This window comes from Schistocerca americana, chromosome X (assembly GCF_021461395.2).
Source record: "Schistocerca americana isolate TAMUIC-IGC-003095 chromosome X, iqSchAmer2.1, whole genome shotgun sequence".
NCBI classification, from domain to species: domain Eukaryota; kingdom Metazoa; phylum Arthropoda; class Insecta; order Orthoptera; family Acrididae; genus Schistocerca; species Schistocerca americana.
In genome coordinates, this window is record NC_060130.1 from 763,085,965 (window position 1) to 763,103,353 (window position 17,389).

Here is a 17,389-nt window from a genome sequence, read left to right on the forward strand (position 1 = left end):
ACAGATGACACCTACTTGAAGGTGCAGCCCGTAAATAGTGAACTGGTAGATAGTCACAAATATCCACAAAACAGCCTGATTGAAACAACTGTTGAATTGAGCTACTATTACACAAGTGTGAGCTGGCATTAGAAAGAACTGTAGGAAAGGAAAAGGGCAAGAAACAGGGAGAAGAGACATCATAACAGATTAGAAAATATTTTGAAAAGGATTTATTATGGAATTGTTTTATTCATTTAACAAATGCTGTAGATCTTTACTTGCATTATTAAAAGTGTAAGGTTTTTCAGTTGTATCCAGAAGATAATCTTTAGGGACATAATGATGGATATCAATATGTTGATCTTTGAGTCCTCTGGAGTTTGAGGAAAGTGACTTCTTCCATCTGGATTGGTGGCTGCATCCACAGATGAGCACTGTGTCCTGTAGCCAGAAGAGAAGCGTCTTGCACCCCAGGGGACAGTTGATGGCCCTGTGGGTAAATAAGGTAGAATGCTATTCCTGGCTGCTGTTTATGTAGGGTATCTCAGCTGATCCGTACTGTTAATGAGTGTTGTGCCGAAAGTACTCAAGAAGATTGGGAGTTCTGCATCACAGTTCATCTCTTGTAGAATTTTTGCCATCTGCACCTTTAATGTTTAGATATATCATTCAGCTATACCATTTAATGGCTTGAATGAAGCCAAGAGTAGTTGTCTGAGCTGACTGTGAAGTCACTGTTGGAAATTATGAGTTATGATAAATCTTCTGTGGTAACAATGTACACTTTTTTTTGCTTCTGTTGATGTAGGTATCATCTGCATTTTGTAGGGGAATGTCATACATGAAGCAGCTGTAGGCTACAGATGTAAGAGGACATGCTGAAAAGAAATGCTTCTGAATTTTGTATGTGAAAACTCTTAAAGCTTTTTAAGTAAAAGGAATGTTTACATATTTGCAGTGTTCTGCCATAAGAGGGCTCTGAATTGTAGCGTCTAACTTGATGGTATGTAACATAACTGTGTCGATGTGTGAGGAACAGCTTACCATAATCATGTTTTGAATTCAAAGAGTTTGTCCACACATGGAGAACCCTCTCCTACAGCATGACAATGCATGGCCACACATGAGTGCTGCAACATTTGTGACAACCTGCCACCTTGGGTTCACTGTCATTGATCATTTTCCATACAGTCCCAACTTGGCCCCATCTGATTCGCATCTATTTCCAGAACTTACAGAACACCTTCAAGGACTTCACTCTGATAGTGTTGAAGTGGTGCAAGCAGAGGTGAGGTTGGGGCTCTGTCAAAAAAGTCAAACACTCTACAGTGATTGTATCGACAAACTGTTCACGTCGGGGGAATGTGTTTGTCCTTGTCTTATGCTTCATGTTTTACACAAGAATATATTCCCCAGTCATCATCATAGTTCAATGCAATTACTGTACTAGTATAATGAAACCCTCATAACACCATTGCAAATAAGATGTACAAATTTAACATTTACTTTTAATGACATTTAATTTTAAGAGATACACATATCACCTAAAGATGATCTTGTGATCATAACCACTGTTAGAACAAAACTCTTATTTAGCAACTCTGATGGAAAAATAAGAATTAATTTAATTACTCAGCAGCTTTGGAGCACAAGATGCATAACCCCGTCAGCGTCTGTTAAAGTTACGGGGAACCAAGAAACATACTGTTAGTGTATTGTTTTGCTCTCAATCCAACACAGATGCCTTGCTATGACCAGTCATAAATTATCTTGGGCTTCAGTGGTCAGATGTTTGCCACATTCCATGCAAATGTGATATGCTGTCCATTTTCCAAACAATTGAAAAGTGACACAAAGAATTTCATCATGATATAACCTTGCAATTCTGCTGTAATGAAACAGTGTGTCACAAATAGGTGTGCAATTAATTATAGTAGAACAAAATTTCTTACTTGGGCAGCAATTTATAGGGACTACATTGTAAAACAGTTTGTGGAAATTTGCATGACTGGCAGTTTAATGACCCAAGACTCTAGATTCCAATTACGCAGCACATGGAAGCAGGGCCCAGAGTCAGGTTGGTGTCCTGGAAAACTGGGAAAACTTTGGGAATTTTTTTGTTCCAAAAAACTCAGGGAATTTTTTGTTCTAGAAAACATACAGAACTTATGAATTTTTGTCTAAAAACCCTAGAAAAGGCATGATACCCCATATGCTTTTGAGCAGAGGCATTTGCTTGCCTGCTGCTCAATTCAGTGCAGTGCCACACTTTCCATTCACCTTTGGCTCAGTGCTGCATGCTCACCCGCCAGTGGTGTTTCAGTATCTCCCAGTCTTTTCCCTCGCTCGGTCCAAAACAACAGCCATGCTGTGCTAAACCTATCTGTGGAAAGTTGTGTGGCGTGTTGACATGGAACAGCTTGCACACCTGTCACTGCAGCGTGGTCGTACTTCCCTGATGTTTTGTTGAGCCATGGTTTTGTGTGTTTGTGATGTGATGTGACTAGAAAAGAGCTGCGAAGAGTATATGGCATGGTTTACATTTACCTCTGTTCAAATGTTGTTTACTAACACAATTTGATGACAAAGACATGTTCTTTGTAGGGGAGTTAGCGACCTATTCGAATCCATTTATTTAGGATAAGGGATACTAGAGTGTGATAGGTTTGCATACCATAGGTTTGTTTTGTATGTATACTGAAAAATTACTGTTGTAGATACCAACAGCTATTAACCTGATTGTTGTCGTGTATGAATAAGACTGATCATAGAGCTTTAGTGGTAGGCACATGGCCGAGCGGTTATAGGCGCTACAGTCTGGAACCGCGAGACCGCTACGGTCGCAGGTTCAAATCCTGCCTCAGGCATGGATGTGTGTGGTGTCCTTAGGTTAGTTAGGTTTAAGTAGTTCTAAGTTCTAGGGGACTGATGTGACCTCAGAATTTAAGTCCCATAGTGCTCAGAGCCATTTGAACCATTTGGTAGGCACAAAAATAGTGTCATTAGAGCACAACAACAAGCATGCAGACTGTCCGCATGCTGTGGTTGGTTGAGTTGGCATTGAGCTTAGTGCTGCAACATATGTGGCCAGAGGGTAGTGGAGACTCTAGGAGGAGGAGGAGGAGGAGGAGGAGGAGGAGGAGAAAGAGAAAGAGGAGAAGGGTGGGGCAACAGGGGGGACCCTTCATGTCATTTCTTTCCTCACTGGCTAATGTTCCTGATGCTGCTGTAGGTCTTAGTGACCATAATCTTCCTTCAGCTACCTGCACAGAAGGAAGATATTATTGCCTTCAGGGAGGGATGTAGTTGAATGGATGATGCGGAGGCTACTCATCGGCAAGAAAGTAGTCCAGGTCATGAGATTTTGTTTAGTCACTTCCTGTCTTCATGAACCATATTCCCATATTGCTTAGGAGTGACCCAGTCTAATGCATATATTAATTCAGGATTCACTTGAAAAATGGGAAGTGTGAGTTCAACCTTTAGTGGACCCAAACTTTGGGGGGTAGCAGAGCACCTGTCTGAAAAATTCAGTGTTTGGTGCATGCTCTGTAAAATGAACATCTTCCTTGGTAATATAGGCAAGTAGGCCTTCTCCAGTCATGCAAGGGGAAGGAGCACACTGAGCTTCAGAGTACTAAGAAGGTGATAGTGCCTATATCCTTGCTAAGCACTGCAAATAGCAGTGGCCTTGATGCTACTGTATCAGACCTAGCCCCTGCAGTGCTGCCAGTCACTGCTGGATGTACTCAACCAATCATCAGTTACATTGATCAAAAGGACAATCCTGATGGTGACCTCGACATAATAAGTGCACTGGAAAATAAATTTACAAATTTCAATGAGAAAAGTTGTATTTATAATTAATCTGTGTGTGCTTTTAGTCTTATGAAATGCAGGCTGGACGTGCATCACATAGTCATAATGTCTCAACAGCTAGCTCCTTTCCTGTGGCAATTACATCAGACACCTACTGCAGGAACTTTTAGACGAAGGCCGAAAATGCTAGATTATGCAAGAGGGATGCCATGATGAAGGCAGAGATTGTTTATGTCGTTTGACTGCTGTGACACACCAATCTTCTCAGGACAGTGACAGCCTTGTTTATCTATTACCAGATACGTTTCCAGACAGTGACATTGCCTCCAAAGTGCAGCTTCAAAATTAAAGAGTAAATTATAGCATTTTTTCCGAACTGGAATTTTTTTCACTCAACAACAGTTGTTGCCTGTGATATGATCACACTTGGGTTTGATGGAAGTATGAATAACATTAGCCAAAACCATCAGATGGAACTGTTTGTATGTTTGTGGGGTAGTATGTTTGGGCCAGGTACCTCCCTCTAGTGTTTTTCGGAGAAAGTGATGGAAAAGATTTAGTTGAAGGATTTGAGGCAGGTGCATCTCAGACTAAGGCAACTCTGAAAAGGCAAGTTAGCCAGGTGTCCATGGATAACCCATTGTTAATAAGGCATTGCTCAGACAACTGAAAAGCAAGCTTAAAGTGGAGAGTAATCCAGAGGACCACGTGCATTTGGGCTTTGGGACATGTCGCTTAAATAAAGTAGATGGTGCCTTTCAGACGGGTTGTGCTAGCTCTGGTTGGAACCTTGTTCAGTCTATGAGAACTTGATATAATCTATTTAAAAAGTTCCCTCCTGCAGAGCTGATTTCAACAAATTATAGGCAGTTCTATCTTCCAACAAAAGTTTTGCGCTGTTTCGTGGATTGAAAATAAAATGATGACAATCAGGGCTCAGCAAATACTGTATTAATGGCTTTTGAAAAGCACCTGAAGGAAGCAGAAAGGGTAAAGAAGGAAGAGAATGAGGTAAAAGACTGTGGCTGCTCAAACTGATCAGTTTCTGACTAAATTTCAGCCAGATGTCCCCATCTCCTTTACTCCATACTTTCTTCCAATCTATGATCAGAGAGTTGAGAAAATTTGTCAAACCAGAAATTTTTGAGAAACAGACTACCTCTGAAATAGACCTGAGACACAACGTAAATCTATTGCACCTTAGAAATGGACACCGAGTATGGAACCAAAAACTTTCTTGTTCAATGTGGTACAGCAGAGAAGGATATCTTGGTGTTTTGAAATGAGTGCATATTCCATTATGAAGGGCATCATGTGTTTGGACTGCGTCAAGACTTGGTTAGGCATAACATTGACACATCTCACTACCTTAAATCAGTTTGGTGGTCATGAGGCTGATGTCATTTCACGTGAGTTCCAAAATCTTCTAGAGATCATGTCATTAAAGGAAATTGTCAACAAATTTGATGGGGATCATGATCGCTTTAATCAGTTTTGGTTAATCATCATTCAAGGTAAGAGTGGACATGAAAATTTGAAAAAAATTTTCATGCTTGCTTGCATTTGCTTCCATGACAGTGATAGCCTTAAAAGAGATTTATCGGACAACTCCTCCATTATTTTTGAAAATTTGACTGAAGCCTCTCTTATAGCCCTTTGTACTATTCACGATGTTATCAAGGTTGATGGGGGTGTTAGATATATACCCATCACAAAGCAGTTATTACACAGCTTCTGAAATCACACATAGTAGGTACAGTGAAGTAGAAGCAAAAATGAGCAGCTGCGAAGTCATCGAAAGAAAATGAGAGAAAGGGGTAATAAATTAGAGAAAATTTAAGAGAACTGCAGAATCAGAAAGCAAACGTCAAGGAAAGTGATGAGAAAGAGGTTTCTCAGATCAAAGAAGAAATTGTATCACTAAAAAATGCCTGCTTGAACTCCATTTAATATTCATGCATGTGTTCCTAACAAACTGGTCTGTTACTATACCTTCCATAACAGTTTTGTCCAAACTGTATTTTGAATTTTATTCTTAAATCTCTTTATAAAAATTGTAAATTTTTACTGAAGTGGATAATGTTCTTTGTTTTATGTCAGTGTGTGTTCCCAATAATTGATTGTTCGTAATCGAAACATTTTATTAATAATACTTTACTTTCTCTGCAACATAGTTTCATTGTTCTTTTCAATTTTTTAAAAATCCTTTTGACACTAAATTCTGTTGTCAGATCGTGGCATGTTTTTTTATTCTTTTAACTCAGAATATAGACCCTATAATATTCATATATATTGACAAAATATATCATAAAATTGATAAAAATTGTTTAGGGAATAAGGCTTGCCCCTTTTGTTAAAAACTCAAAACTGAAAGAAAAAGAGTGAAATGATATTCCTTAGAAAAGAGCATGTCTTGACTGATTTGGAGGTCCCAACAAGAAGTCTCTTCCCTTTCCACTAAACAATAAGCTACCTCTGTTCCACAACAGAAACTATTGATCCAGATTAACTCTTTCATTATAACACCAACAAAATTGATATTGGCAGCAATTATCCATTCGCCCATAAGACTGTAAAGTGATGGCAGAAACTTTGTTCATCCAGTTATTTATCACTTTCTTTTAATAATTTATTTTGCATGAAGAAAAATTTGCAAAAATCTAATCCTTGGTTGGCTGTGTGAAGGCAGTGGGGGAGAAATAGACAATATGTCTTCAGTATAATGGAACATTTGTGTATCTGTTTCCAGAAGATGTTCCAGTTACTAAAAACAAAGTAAATGCAACTTAGTAGTGTAAAGCATATTAAGACTGAAGGAAGAAAGGCTTCAATATGTAGAGTGAAGCAGATGGTGGTGTAAGGAAAACAATATCAGCATTTGTGTAGAACAGTGTTTCTGAGATTTCTGTGCAAAAGTTAACTATCAAACAATGGAAACTCCAGGTAGGAATCTCATCAATGTAGGAAAAGACAGATTGCTACTTACCATAAAGAAGACACATTAAGTTAAAGGCACAATTAAAAGACACGTATGTAATGTTTTCAGCCACAACTTCCCTCAGTAAAACACACACACACACACACACACACACACACACACACACACACACACACACACACCATTCATACACACAAGCAAACACACACACACACACACACACACACACACACCATCACCATTCATACACACAAGCAAACACACACACACACACACACACACACACACACACACACACACACACACACACACACCTCTTGCATACTTGACTGCCAATTCTAGCATCTCGAGCCAGGCATTCCTCTCCGAGAAGCTGCTACCCGTGGTCATGTGTGCATGAGATGTGCTTGCTTGCATGTATGATGGTGTGTGTGTGTGTGTGTCTCTTTTGCTGATGGAGGCTGTGGCCGAAAGCTTTATGTGAATGTCTTTTTTTTTTTTAAATTGTGCCTGTCCACAACTTACCATGTCTTCTTTACAATAAGTAGCAATCTGTCTTTTTGTACGTTGTTCAAAAGTAAACTACATTTGATTCGTAAGAGTAGTTCTAAAATGTAAAACAGTTATTTATGTGTTTCACTGTTTTATAACCCATGAGCAAGTATTGTTTATTCAGCCAAATTAAATGTAACATAATCATCTGCAAGTTTCATTTTTTCTTTTATTCATTCTCCTAAAATAAATATGTAATCCCACGTTATTCTCAAATTTCTCTCTTTAATGCTCCAACAAATGAGTTCCTACATTATTTCTTAGTTTCATAGTCCTGTTCAATAGCAACCTCAAATTATACCAATTTCAGACCTAATTACCTAATGCATACAGAATAAAGAATGCTAAAGGTGGCAAAGATATTCAGATCTCAGTTGAAATACCCTTACGCTGCCAGAAGCCTGTGTGGAAAGACTTTAAGTATTGCAACATTGTCCTGTTGCAAGACTTCTCCCAGAATGCTAGGAAATTATTAATCTGTGTTAACTCTGTAAGTGGTAAACAATTTCATGTCCAGACACTTATTAGTGGCTCAGATTAAAACACAGTAGCTGTCGAAAAATCTGAAACATTTAATTTTGTCTTTAAGTGTTCCTTCACAGAGAGAAATCACTACCACTTAACTGCAATACTACTGCAATGCTGGGTTATATAGAGATCAGCAAAAGTGCTATTACAAAGCACCTAAATTACTAATGGGAACAAACACCTGGGTCCTAATGGATGCCGCCTCCTGTTCGTTATGGAGTTTAGACATGAAAAGTTTCACTGTTAACCACATTTTAGCACAGGTCCATGGATTAGAGAATTGTTTACATTTATTGGTAAGGAAGACTGGTCTCATGCCATCTTACAAGAGGTGGCCAGGCTCGGGTAGTGAGGGAGGGAGAGGGGGGGAGAGAGAGAGAGAGAGAGAGAGAGAGAGAGAGAGAGAGAGAGAGAGAGAGAGAGAGAGAGAGAGGGGGGGGGGGCAGAGAGAGAGACTCAGAGGAACTGATCTGCAAGACCACCATGCTGTATCAGTCACATATATATCATACAGAAGTCTATAACATATTCTGAGTTTAAACAAAATGACCAACATGGAATAAAATTACCCTCTCTTTGAGTACCAACATTGATTCAAAAACACTAATTGTGTGAAATCCAACTTGTGCACTTCGTGAATTATATTGTAAAACCCATGGCTGGGACTACTCGGAGTCAGTTTTACTGGACTTTAAAAATTTAGTGCCACACTAGTGGCTACTAAAGGAAATATGTGAGATATGTAGTTAGGTTTGTAACTGAGTCAAGAACTGGCTGGCAGAATGCACCACACCCTGAGGGGAGCCTTATCTATGCACATAATGTAAACTTCAGACATTCCCCTGAAAAATGTTATGAGTCTGATATTTTTAATGTTAATACGTTAATTGCATCCAGTATAACATTAGTTACTACCTCAGACATGTTTCAGATGACACATTTGTCTGTGAGGAAGTGTTATCTTGTAAAAATTTCAATAATATTCAGTGAGAAAGCATGAGGATGTGAAGTTGAACAGTCACATAAGTTGTTCACTGAGAACACAGATTTGCATGGTACTGGGAGCCTGAAGCCTGTATGATTAATGAAGTTTAGGCTGATATATATATATTAAATTAAATCATTTGTAATGCAGATTGTAAACTTGTGTTTGCGAAATGATTAATCCTCAGTATAATACAAAAAATTTAAACTGAATCTGTGTTCATGTAACTATTATGCCAGATGAAGAGTGATTGTTGAACACATCAAAAATTGAATTACATGTAGAAAGGTAGAAAGGTTCTGTAGACTGCTCTAAATCATCAGTGCTATAAATAAATAATATTATTGAACATTGTGGACCATTCATATTCAGAAGGAAGAAAAGCATATTTATCAATGACAGTGTACTGAGAATAACAGGAGACAGTGATAGAATGGAAATACACTTACATGTCACAGATTGTGTGTCCTATATTGAGACATTGATCAAGTGTGTGGGACCCATATCAGGGTGAAATGACATGGGTTATCCTGCATGTACAAAAAATAGTTGCTGGCTTATTTGTCTCATGGAAAACAGAAACAGAAATGCAGAAAAATCTCACTTGAAGAATGATACCTAATATCTCATTAAAACATCCAAAAACAGGTATTTAGGGAAGAATTTAAGGTTGTCCTCCTGCCCCTTCCCTACATACTGTACCATTCCTGTGGGGGATCATGAAGATAAAATTGACTGAAAACAACTGACACTACTGCTGCTATGCTATTGTTTGTATCACCTTTCACCTTTGAAAGGGACAGAAGAAAACCTTAACGCATGATACCTTATAAAACATGCTCTGCCATACAAATGGTAGTGATATGTGGAGTATAGGTTTAAAGATAATTTCCATAGCATTAGCTTCCCTTGTGCTTTTACTCAACAGTCTGAATTTTCTCAGCTTGAGATGCACTGCTGCACAGTTCTCTTTTTTTTCCATGTTTTGTAATTATAAAATAGGGTTATAACACAGTGTTAAGAAAATGTGAGCCATGCATTTGTTCATTTTTTGTTTCTAACATCTTGATTGAAGGTGGAAACAGATCCTATTTCCTTTTGTGTTTGCAAGTCCGCAGGTCCCTGAACAGTCACCAATATGTTAGAAATTTGTCACTCACCTCTGTACTTAAAAATCCAGAAGATTCCATTAGAACATCAATTCTTGAGCTTGTCTTGTGCCCCCCTCCCCCCCACCCCACCCCATGAATCACTATCGCCTCATGCATTGACACAATATCATCTTTTGTTATTGCATACAGTTGAATTGTTTCAAGGATGTTATAATTTATAACTGGTAATATATGTGAAAGACAGCTGAAATTTAGTGCTCCAATACATTGTGATAGTGTTGATTTACAGAATTTTAATATGAATGATGATAATTGTTGTGTAAATGTAAAATGTTACTAAAGAATTTGTTTACAAAATATATGCTTTACAGATTCATATGTGCACCACATCCGAGTGAAGCTCACTGTTTGCTGCCATCACTGTTTATTGTTCCCTGTTTTAGGGCTGCCATAACTTACTCAAAGCAGGAGCTCCTGGTGTAATGCAAGCAATGGTTTTGAGTATTGGAGGCCTTCGCTTTAGCAACCAGCATTTAGAATTGAACATGCATCCAAGTGACATTCATAGAGAATATGTCTTCAGGTGATTATTGCATAAATACAATTTATAAGTACAGTTATTTTATAATTTTTCATCTAATCATTTGACTTTTTGCTGACAACATGTTACTGAAATGAAAGTTCCCTGTTGTTATGTATGCTTTGGGGTAAGTAAATTGCACTGCACTTATAAAACTGTCTATTTGCAAAAAGTTGTTGGCCACAAATGCAAGTGACAGATTGCAAGTAATTACTCTTAGGATAAAGAAATTTCACTCTATCATGTTCTGTATGCATAAGGGTGATTAGTTATCAGTGTGCAGATACTTACTGGACTACACTACGAACATGAAAGATAATATGCACCCGCTAAAAGTAGTTACATGTTGGATACGCAGAGGTTAATAGTATCAAAATTTAAGAATCTTTTGTTGTACATTTCGCTTTTTGCCGTGTCATTATTTACTCTCTTGTGTATAGGCAAGAATGCCTCCAGATATTCCCAGGAGTGAACAATTCCTTTTATATCAGACATTTATTCAAAGAGCTTTCTCGTATTTTACAAGCAATGGAGATATGTATCCCAGTTGTGATACAGTTTTGTATTACGTCATAAAAAAGCACTCCCCCCCCCCCTCTTTTTTTTCACTATCTTATGAGTTGAAGTATGTTCTAATTCATGATACATGATACACAGTGCTACTTCTTTCCTCCTTTTACAGTGTTGCAGATCCTTTTTCATCCCAGTGATATCCAAGAGAAGGGTTTTGGTGTTACTCTTTATTAATAGGCACAGCCTTTTAAAATGGCCTAGCATTAGTTTGATTTGATACTGCTTCTTCTCATACTTAATTATCTCAAAAACGGTTATTAGAGAAGTGTATTGTTGATTTACATAAAACAATAATTACACATTGTTGTGTAACTGTAACACATCCATTACCGGGATATGATGGATATGTTTTTTAGCCAACATGTTTTATACAACTGTGTTTCATGTCCTTTGTGTGAAACATCACAACAATTTTTTTCAGTTGCTTTGATTCTGTTAGAATCTTCAAATAACTGAATTCCATGTATATAGGTATTTGATGAGCTGTTTTCTTGCCATGCAATTATTTTTATTCCTTCCTGGTGATCTGCTCTCGTGTTGTTATCTTTTTTCAGTCTGAATTTTCTATGAGTTCTATGTAGGTATTGTAAACCTTGTATAACACTATTAAACATCTGAAACTATAAAGACACATAATTTGATTGAAACTGAATCATTTAGTGCTCTGTTTTATCTCAGATTATCATCATATTTTTAATACCTTTAAATTGCAGTGTAAACTGTTATGATTTAAATAATGAGACACTGCACCAGTTACATATTTTTTCGTGCTTAGCATGATGTGTTTCGACAATTTATTCTCAGTGTCAAGTGCATTTGTTTACATAAGTATTTTATGAGATGAGATGTTTGCATGTGAATTTTCTGTTTCTTTTCCACTATAGTCATTGTCTTGAGGTCATAAGAAACCATGCCTTCTACATTGTGCAGAATACCACTCACATGCAAACCATCACTCACACAATTTGCTTTTTAAATTGAAATATGTTACAGAGATACAAGGACATGCTGAACAGTAATACCTCTGAGTTTCTTATGTGGAAACTCTTAAAGCTTTTTAAACATAACAAACATTATTAACATTCCACACCTTTCTTATTTATTTCTCAGCATGATCACCCTGGTGATGAACACATTGCTCCCAATGAGAGACTGGTTTGTTGATACTGTCACTGTAGAATGTTTGACTTTTTTGACAGAGCCACAACTTCACCTCTGCTTGCAGTGCTGCATCACCATCAAATGAAGTCCTTGAAGGTGTTCTTTATGTTTTGCAAACAGATGAAAATCAGATGAGGCAGTGAACCCAAGGCATCATATTGTTGCAGTGCTCATGTGTGGTCTGCCATTGTCATGCTGAAGTAGAGGGTGCTCCATGTGTGGACAAACTCTTTGAATTTGTGCTTTCAGTTCTCTCAAGGTGTCTTACACACCAACATAGTTATTTTAAACACCAACACCTTACACACTACAATTCAGAGCCCTGTGGTGGCAGAGGGTTGCAACTTTTGTCAACAAAGTGGAAAAGCCAACTGAGTAATATGCGTGACATGTAACATCTCAACCGATATTAAGAACAGAACAAAAAACTGGGGGACATTACTTTTCAACACCCCATCGAAGTATGAGAGTATGATTTCACAAAGAATGCAGATACAGTCAGAGGTGTTGCATTTTCTGTGGATGTGTGTTTATAGTTGTCAACTATAAATTTATTTTACCATTACTGACTTTTTACATTATCGATTATGCTTTATATTCTGTTTTGTTGCAAATGTTGAGAAGAGTCAATGAAGAACTGAACATATTTATGTAATTTACTGCCGCTATTATATACAGGAGAAACATTTGAAAAAATTAACTGATTCACTATCTAGTTTGTCATTTAGAATTGTTTTCCCCTGCTTTTAGTGGTGTGCAAAAATTTTCAGCTTTTCCATTAAACCCATTTTATATGACTTCTGGAAATGGTGGAGTATCTTAAAACTTTCTTCTATGTTTTTGAATGGGTGTCTAGTGGTGTGTGTGTGTGTGTGTGTGTGTGTGTGTGTGTGTGTGTGTGTGTGTGTGTGTGAGCGAGCGAGCGCGCGCGGGCACCTGTGTGTAAGTAATGGTGTCAAATAAAAATACTTGCGCCAGGTGGCTGAGCATTCCATGTGGAGTCTCCCAGCCTTTAATACCATACAAACATTTCATTATTCTAATTTCACAATGAAGTTAAACATGATGCCACTATCTGTAGCTGGCTCTTTTTCGAGGTGACAATAAAAGAGATCACAGGCCAAAAAAACAGATTCTGTACAAATTGCTGTGGAGCCAGATGATTTTGTTGTTGGACTGATGAAACCTGCTGCGGTTTCCAGAGAAAGTTTTGAAACACTGGCTTACTCATAGAACTATAAATGTATCAATGATTTCTTCCTATCAGAAAACATAAGCACTACACACTATTAGGGAATTAACACGTGACTGCTACAAAGCCCCCCAGTGGACACAGCAGAGCCTGATGCCACACACCTTGTGCCTACCAGCAGCTCCAAGCTCCTCTCTGTTTATTACAGTATAACTTTCGAAGGTGTGTTTGTAATACAAACACAGTCACGTGCATATTGTCAATGAAACATATACTGTGGATGAATGTAGCCTGTAAATGCAATCTTGGGTTGTTAGGGTGTTATCAGTTTCGACTTGGTCATGGTTTGTGCTCGTTAGTGTTCTACTTGGTGTAGATCACTTGCAGTCCATTACCATCAAAATTACCAACACAGTCATTGTCATTGTCGTTGCCTTTGTTATCAGTTTCATCCACAAACATGTCATCTTCAATAGAAAACTCATTAAATGCTGGACCATTGACATCAAAATCTGATTATTCCAACATCCTCAATTATTCTTTATTAGTGATACTTGTAATTCTTTACACTTACTGTGTTGTTCTATCCCACCGGTTGATGGTATGGGATCCATTTGAATAACAATTATTAATAAAAACCCAATTCCCTGAACACTGGAGACAACTCAGTTGAGAACTACAAATTAAGGCACAGTACTGCACTATATACTGGACTACCGTATTTACTCAAATTTAAGTCACACTCAAATCTAAGCTACACCTGAAAAATGAGACTCGAAATCAAGGAAAAAAAAAAATTTTCTGAATCTAAGCCGCACCTGAAATTTGAGACTCGAAATTCAAGGGGAGAGAAAATTTTTAGACCGCACCTCCAAATCGAAACAAAGTAGGCCCGTTGTAACATGAGACACAATTGAGGTCGAACGGGTGAAGATTCAACTACAGTAGTTTGGTTCAAGTCGTAAGCTTAACAGTTCAGCTATACCAAGTCACCATTGCTATGTGTCAGGTGCTCCATCCGTATATTTATACGGCTACCCTTTCTTTTTCATGTGCTTCATCTGGTTTGAATTAGTTGCTTATTTTGATCTGATCTGATCAGTGCCGTTCTCTTTGTTATAGGTGTTTACATCACTCTACGCTGAAAATGCATTATTGTACTGTGTCGTGCTTTGTTTGTTGCATTCTGATAATAAGTGTTTACGACCTGTCACCACTTGCGGCATGGCTTGCTTTTGTGCGCACTACTGTGGCTTACAATTAAGAAAAAAAAAAAAAAAAAAAAAAGAAAAAAAAAAGAGAAATTGTCTTATAAGCGAAACAGTGGCAAGAGACTGCTATTTGTTGTTACTTACACTGCTGCTTTCTTTGATAATGATCAACAAGAACCGAATAATAGACTGCATATGATAGAAGATGTTCTGAACGAGAGTTTAGCAAAAATTTTTCTCCGTTTGAAAATCTTTTCAGACGCCTCTTTAGTACATTAAATTCTGCACAGAAATTAGATTCATCTTAGATTTAAAAATCCAGTCAGCTGCTGTGCTTCATTTCTGACTGTATCACTATTCAGCATAACAATAATACGTATATAAACATGATATGATATGTGTATTCTTGTGTGTTTGCTGTTGTCTCACTCTAGTTTTGTAGTTATTAGGCAGACAGGATTTAAACAAGATAGCAGCAAACACGAAAGAATACATGGCATAATGTTTACATTCTTCTACGTTTTCTTTTAATTTATTTACTGATGCTGAGGTTTTGGCGCCAGTATTTATCTTTTTGCCTGCAAAGCATGCCTGTGTAGTGCTACATATATTCGATGGCAGAAGTTAGTTGTATATTCGATGGCAGAAGTTAGTTGTGTATTCGATGGCAGAAGTTAGTTGTATATTCGGTGGCAGAAGTTAGTTTTAGCGGCACCTACCAACATTTTTCAGAACTTCTACTTACTTTGCACTTGATTCTAAGCCACAGGCGGTTTCTTGGATTACAAAAACCGGAAAGAAAGTGCGGCTTGGATTCGAGTAAATACGGTAAATAGAAGGGAGTGTGTAGAGGGTGGCAGGCACATGGCAGTGGCACTGACCACTGAAGCATACTGAACTGGCTTCGTACATAACAAACTTAGCCAAGCTAAGGTTGTTGAGCTGCTTGTTACTAACCTAAGCTTTGTCAAATTACAGATATTAACAATGTTACACCTTTCTTTATTTCTTTTGTATTCGAACTGACATGATTCACAAAGGTGATGAATCACAATTAGTACAAGCTGATTGAGAATCTTAATGAACAATGCTGTACATACTGACACAGTATAACTTAAGGTTTGTAAATATAGTAAATGAGTGTTCTGATGCTACATTAGCATAAACAGAGAACATGAAATCTTTGGAGATGAACACAACAGTTGCAGAGGTGGTTGGTCTTTTGGACTAGCATTCAGAGCAAGTTTACCAATCCTATGTAAATCACAACAGATGAGATGCATTATGGTGGAAAGTTTCTCAACTGCCTATCTTCCAGGTAGTTGCTCATGTACGAGGCATATGCAAAAATAAGGGCAATTTGTTTGTATTTAAATTGTGAAAACTGAGAACAAAGTTTCCTGAATGCAGTGCAATCCAATGATTGTTTATGAAACTACAGAACTCACCATTTTGATTCAGTAGGTTGTAAATGAAAATAAATAACAACACTTTGAAAAATAGTACAAAGTGGGTACAGTGCTTAAAATTTTATGTGCAAAAGGGTGTACAGCTGCAGGTATGGCTTACATAAATGAGTAAAAGAAAGGTTCAACAATGGTGTTGAGACTTTAAAAGTGGCTATACAAATATGCATGATGATGAATAGCAGAGGGTGGCAGACCAGTTGTGAGAACCAATGAAATTGTGCTTCAAGGGGAATAAAAACTGCAATCTCATCAGTTGATTATTGATGCTCTGGCTGAATTTTTTCATGTTGGCTCCACCACTGTTTATATGGTTTTCATGGAAAAATTGTGTGCGTGAGGGAGGGGAGGAGGAGGAGAGTAATCGTCATCAATGACAACACACATTGATAAGCCCTGACTGTATCAAGGAGGGGAAATCCCTGCCTGTATCAAGTGGCACAATCAGCATTTCTATTGGGAAGTTTTTGACTATCCACCCTACAGCCCTGAAAGTGCATCCAGCAAACGTTATCTCAAGTTGCACTTGAGACAGTGACCTGATGCACAATGGTTTGAAGATGAAAAAGAACACAAGACTGTCGTTGTCAACCAGTTAATTCGCAGGTTGGAGAACTTTTATGCAGAAGTCTTGAAGAAGTTAGTGCAGTGTTGTGAAAAGTGCTTTGAAAAAAACAGTGATGATGTGGAATTGAGAAGTAGGTTTGTATCAACTTAATAACACCACTGAAAATTTTTCTAGGGAATTCTCTCTCTCTCTCTCTCTCTCTCTCTCTCTCTCTTTTTCCCAGCTGAATAGTCCTTACTTTTTGAAAATGCTTCATGCCTCCATCAGGTAAATTCATCCTAAATGTTAACGAAACTGAAAAGTTCAGGACAAGATGACATTGAATTCTGTAATGTATGAAATCCAAGGCTGTGTGCCACTTTATTGATGTATGAACTTCAGTACATCACCATTTAAAAGTAAGCTGTACATTACTGAAAGAATTGATGTTTAGAAGAGAGGAACAGTAAACTGAGACTGGTAAATGTGACATGATGTTCCCCCTACAACAACCCAGATGGGATGAAATAACCTTAAAGTGTTACTTTGTAGAACATAGCATTTTTATAAGTTTATTCTACTTGAATGACTGAACTTTCAGTATGTGCCAATTAGGAAATTAATCTGTGATATAAAAGCGCGGTTGTGGGTTTTTGTATCAGCATGACATCTTCCAGATAAGTCAGGAGTTGTGAAACATACACTTTGTATAGCTTTGTGTAGTGAGAAACATTTGGGATTCC

At 37.7% G+C, this 17,389-nt stretch overlaps 1 protein-coding gene across 1 annotated transcript in view; it reads left to right on the plus strand.

The window, feature by feature from the left end:
- Positions 1-17,389, plus strand: part of LOC124555264 (uncharacterized protein KIAA2013 homolog) — a 192,677-nt gene that overhangs the window by 137,329 nt on the left and 37,959 nt on the right. Inside the window, exon 9 of the mRNA XM_047129132.1 lies at positions 10,360-10,499. Coding sequence (XP_046985088.1) covers positions 10,360-10,499 — 140 coding nt within the window. The remainder of the gene's footprint in view (positions 1-10,359; positions 10,500-17,389) is intronic.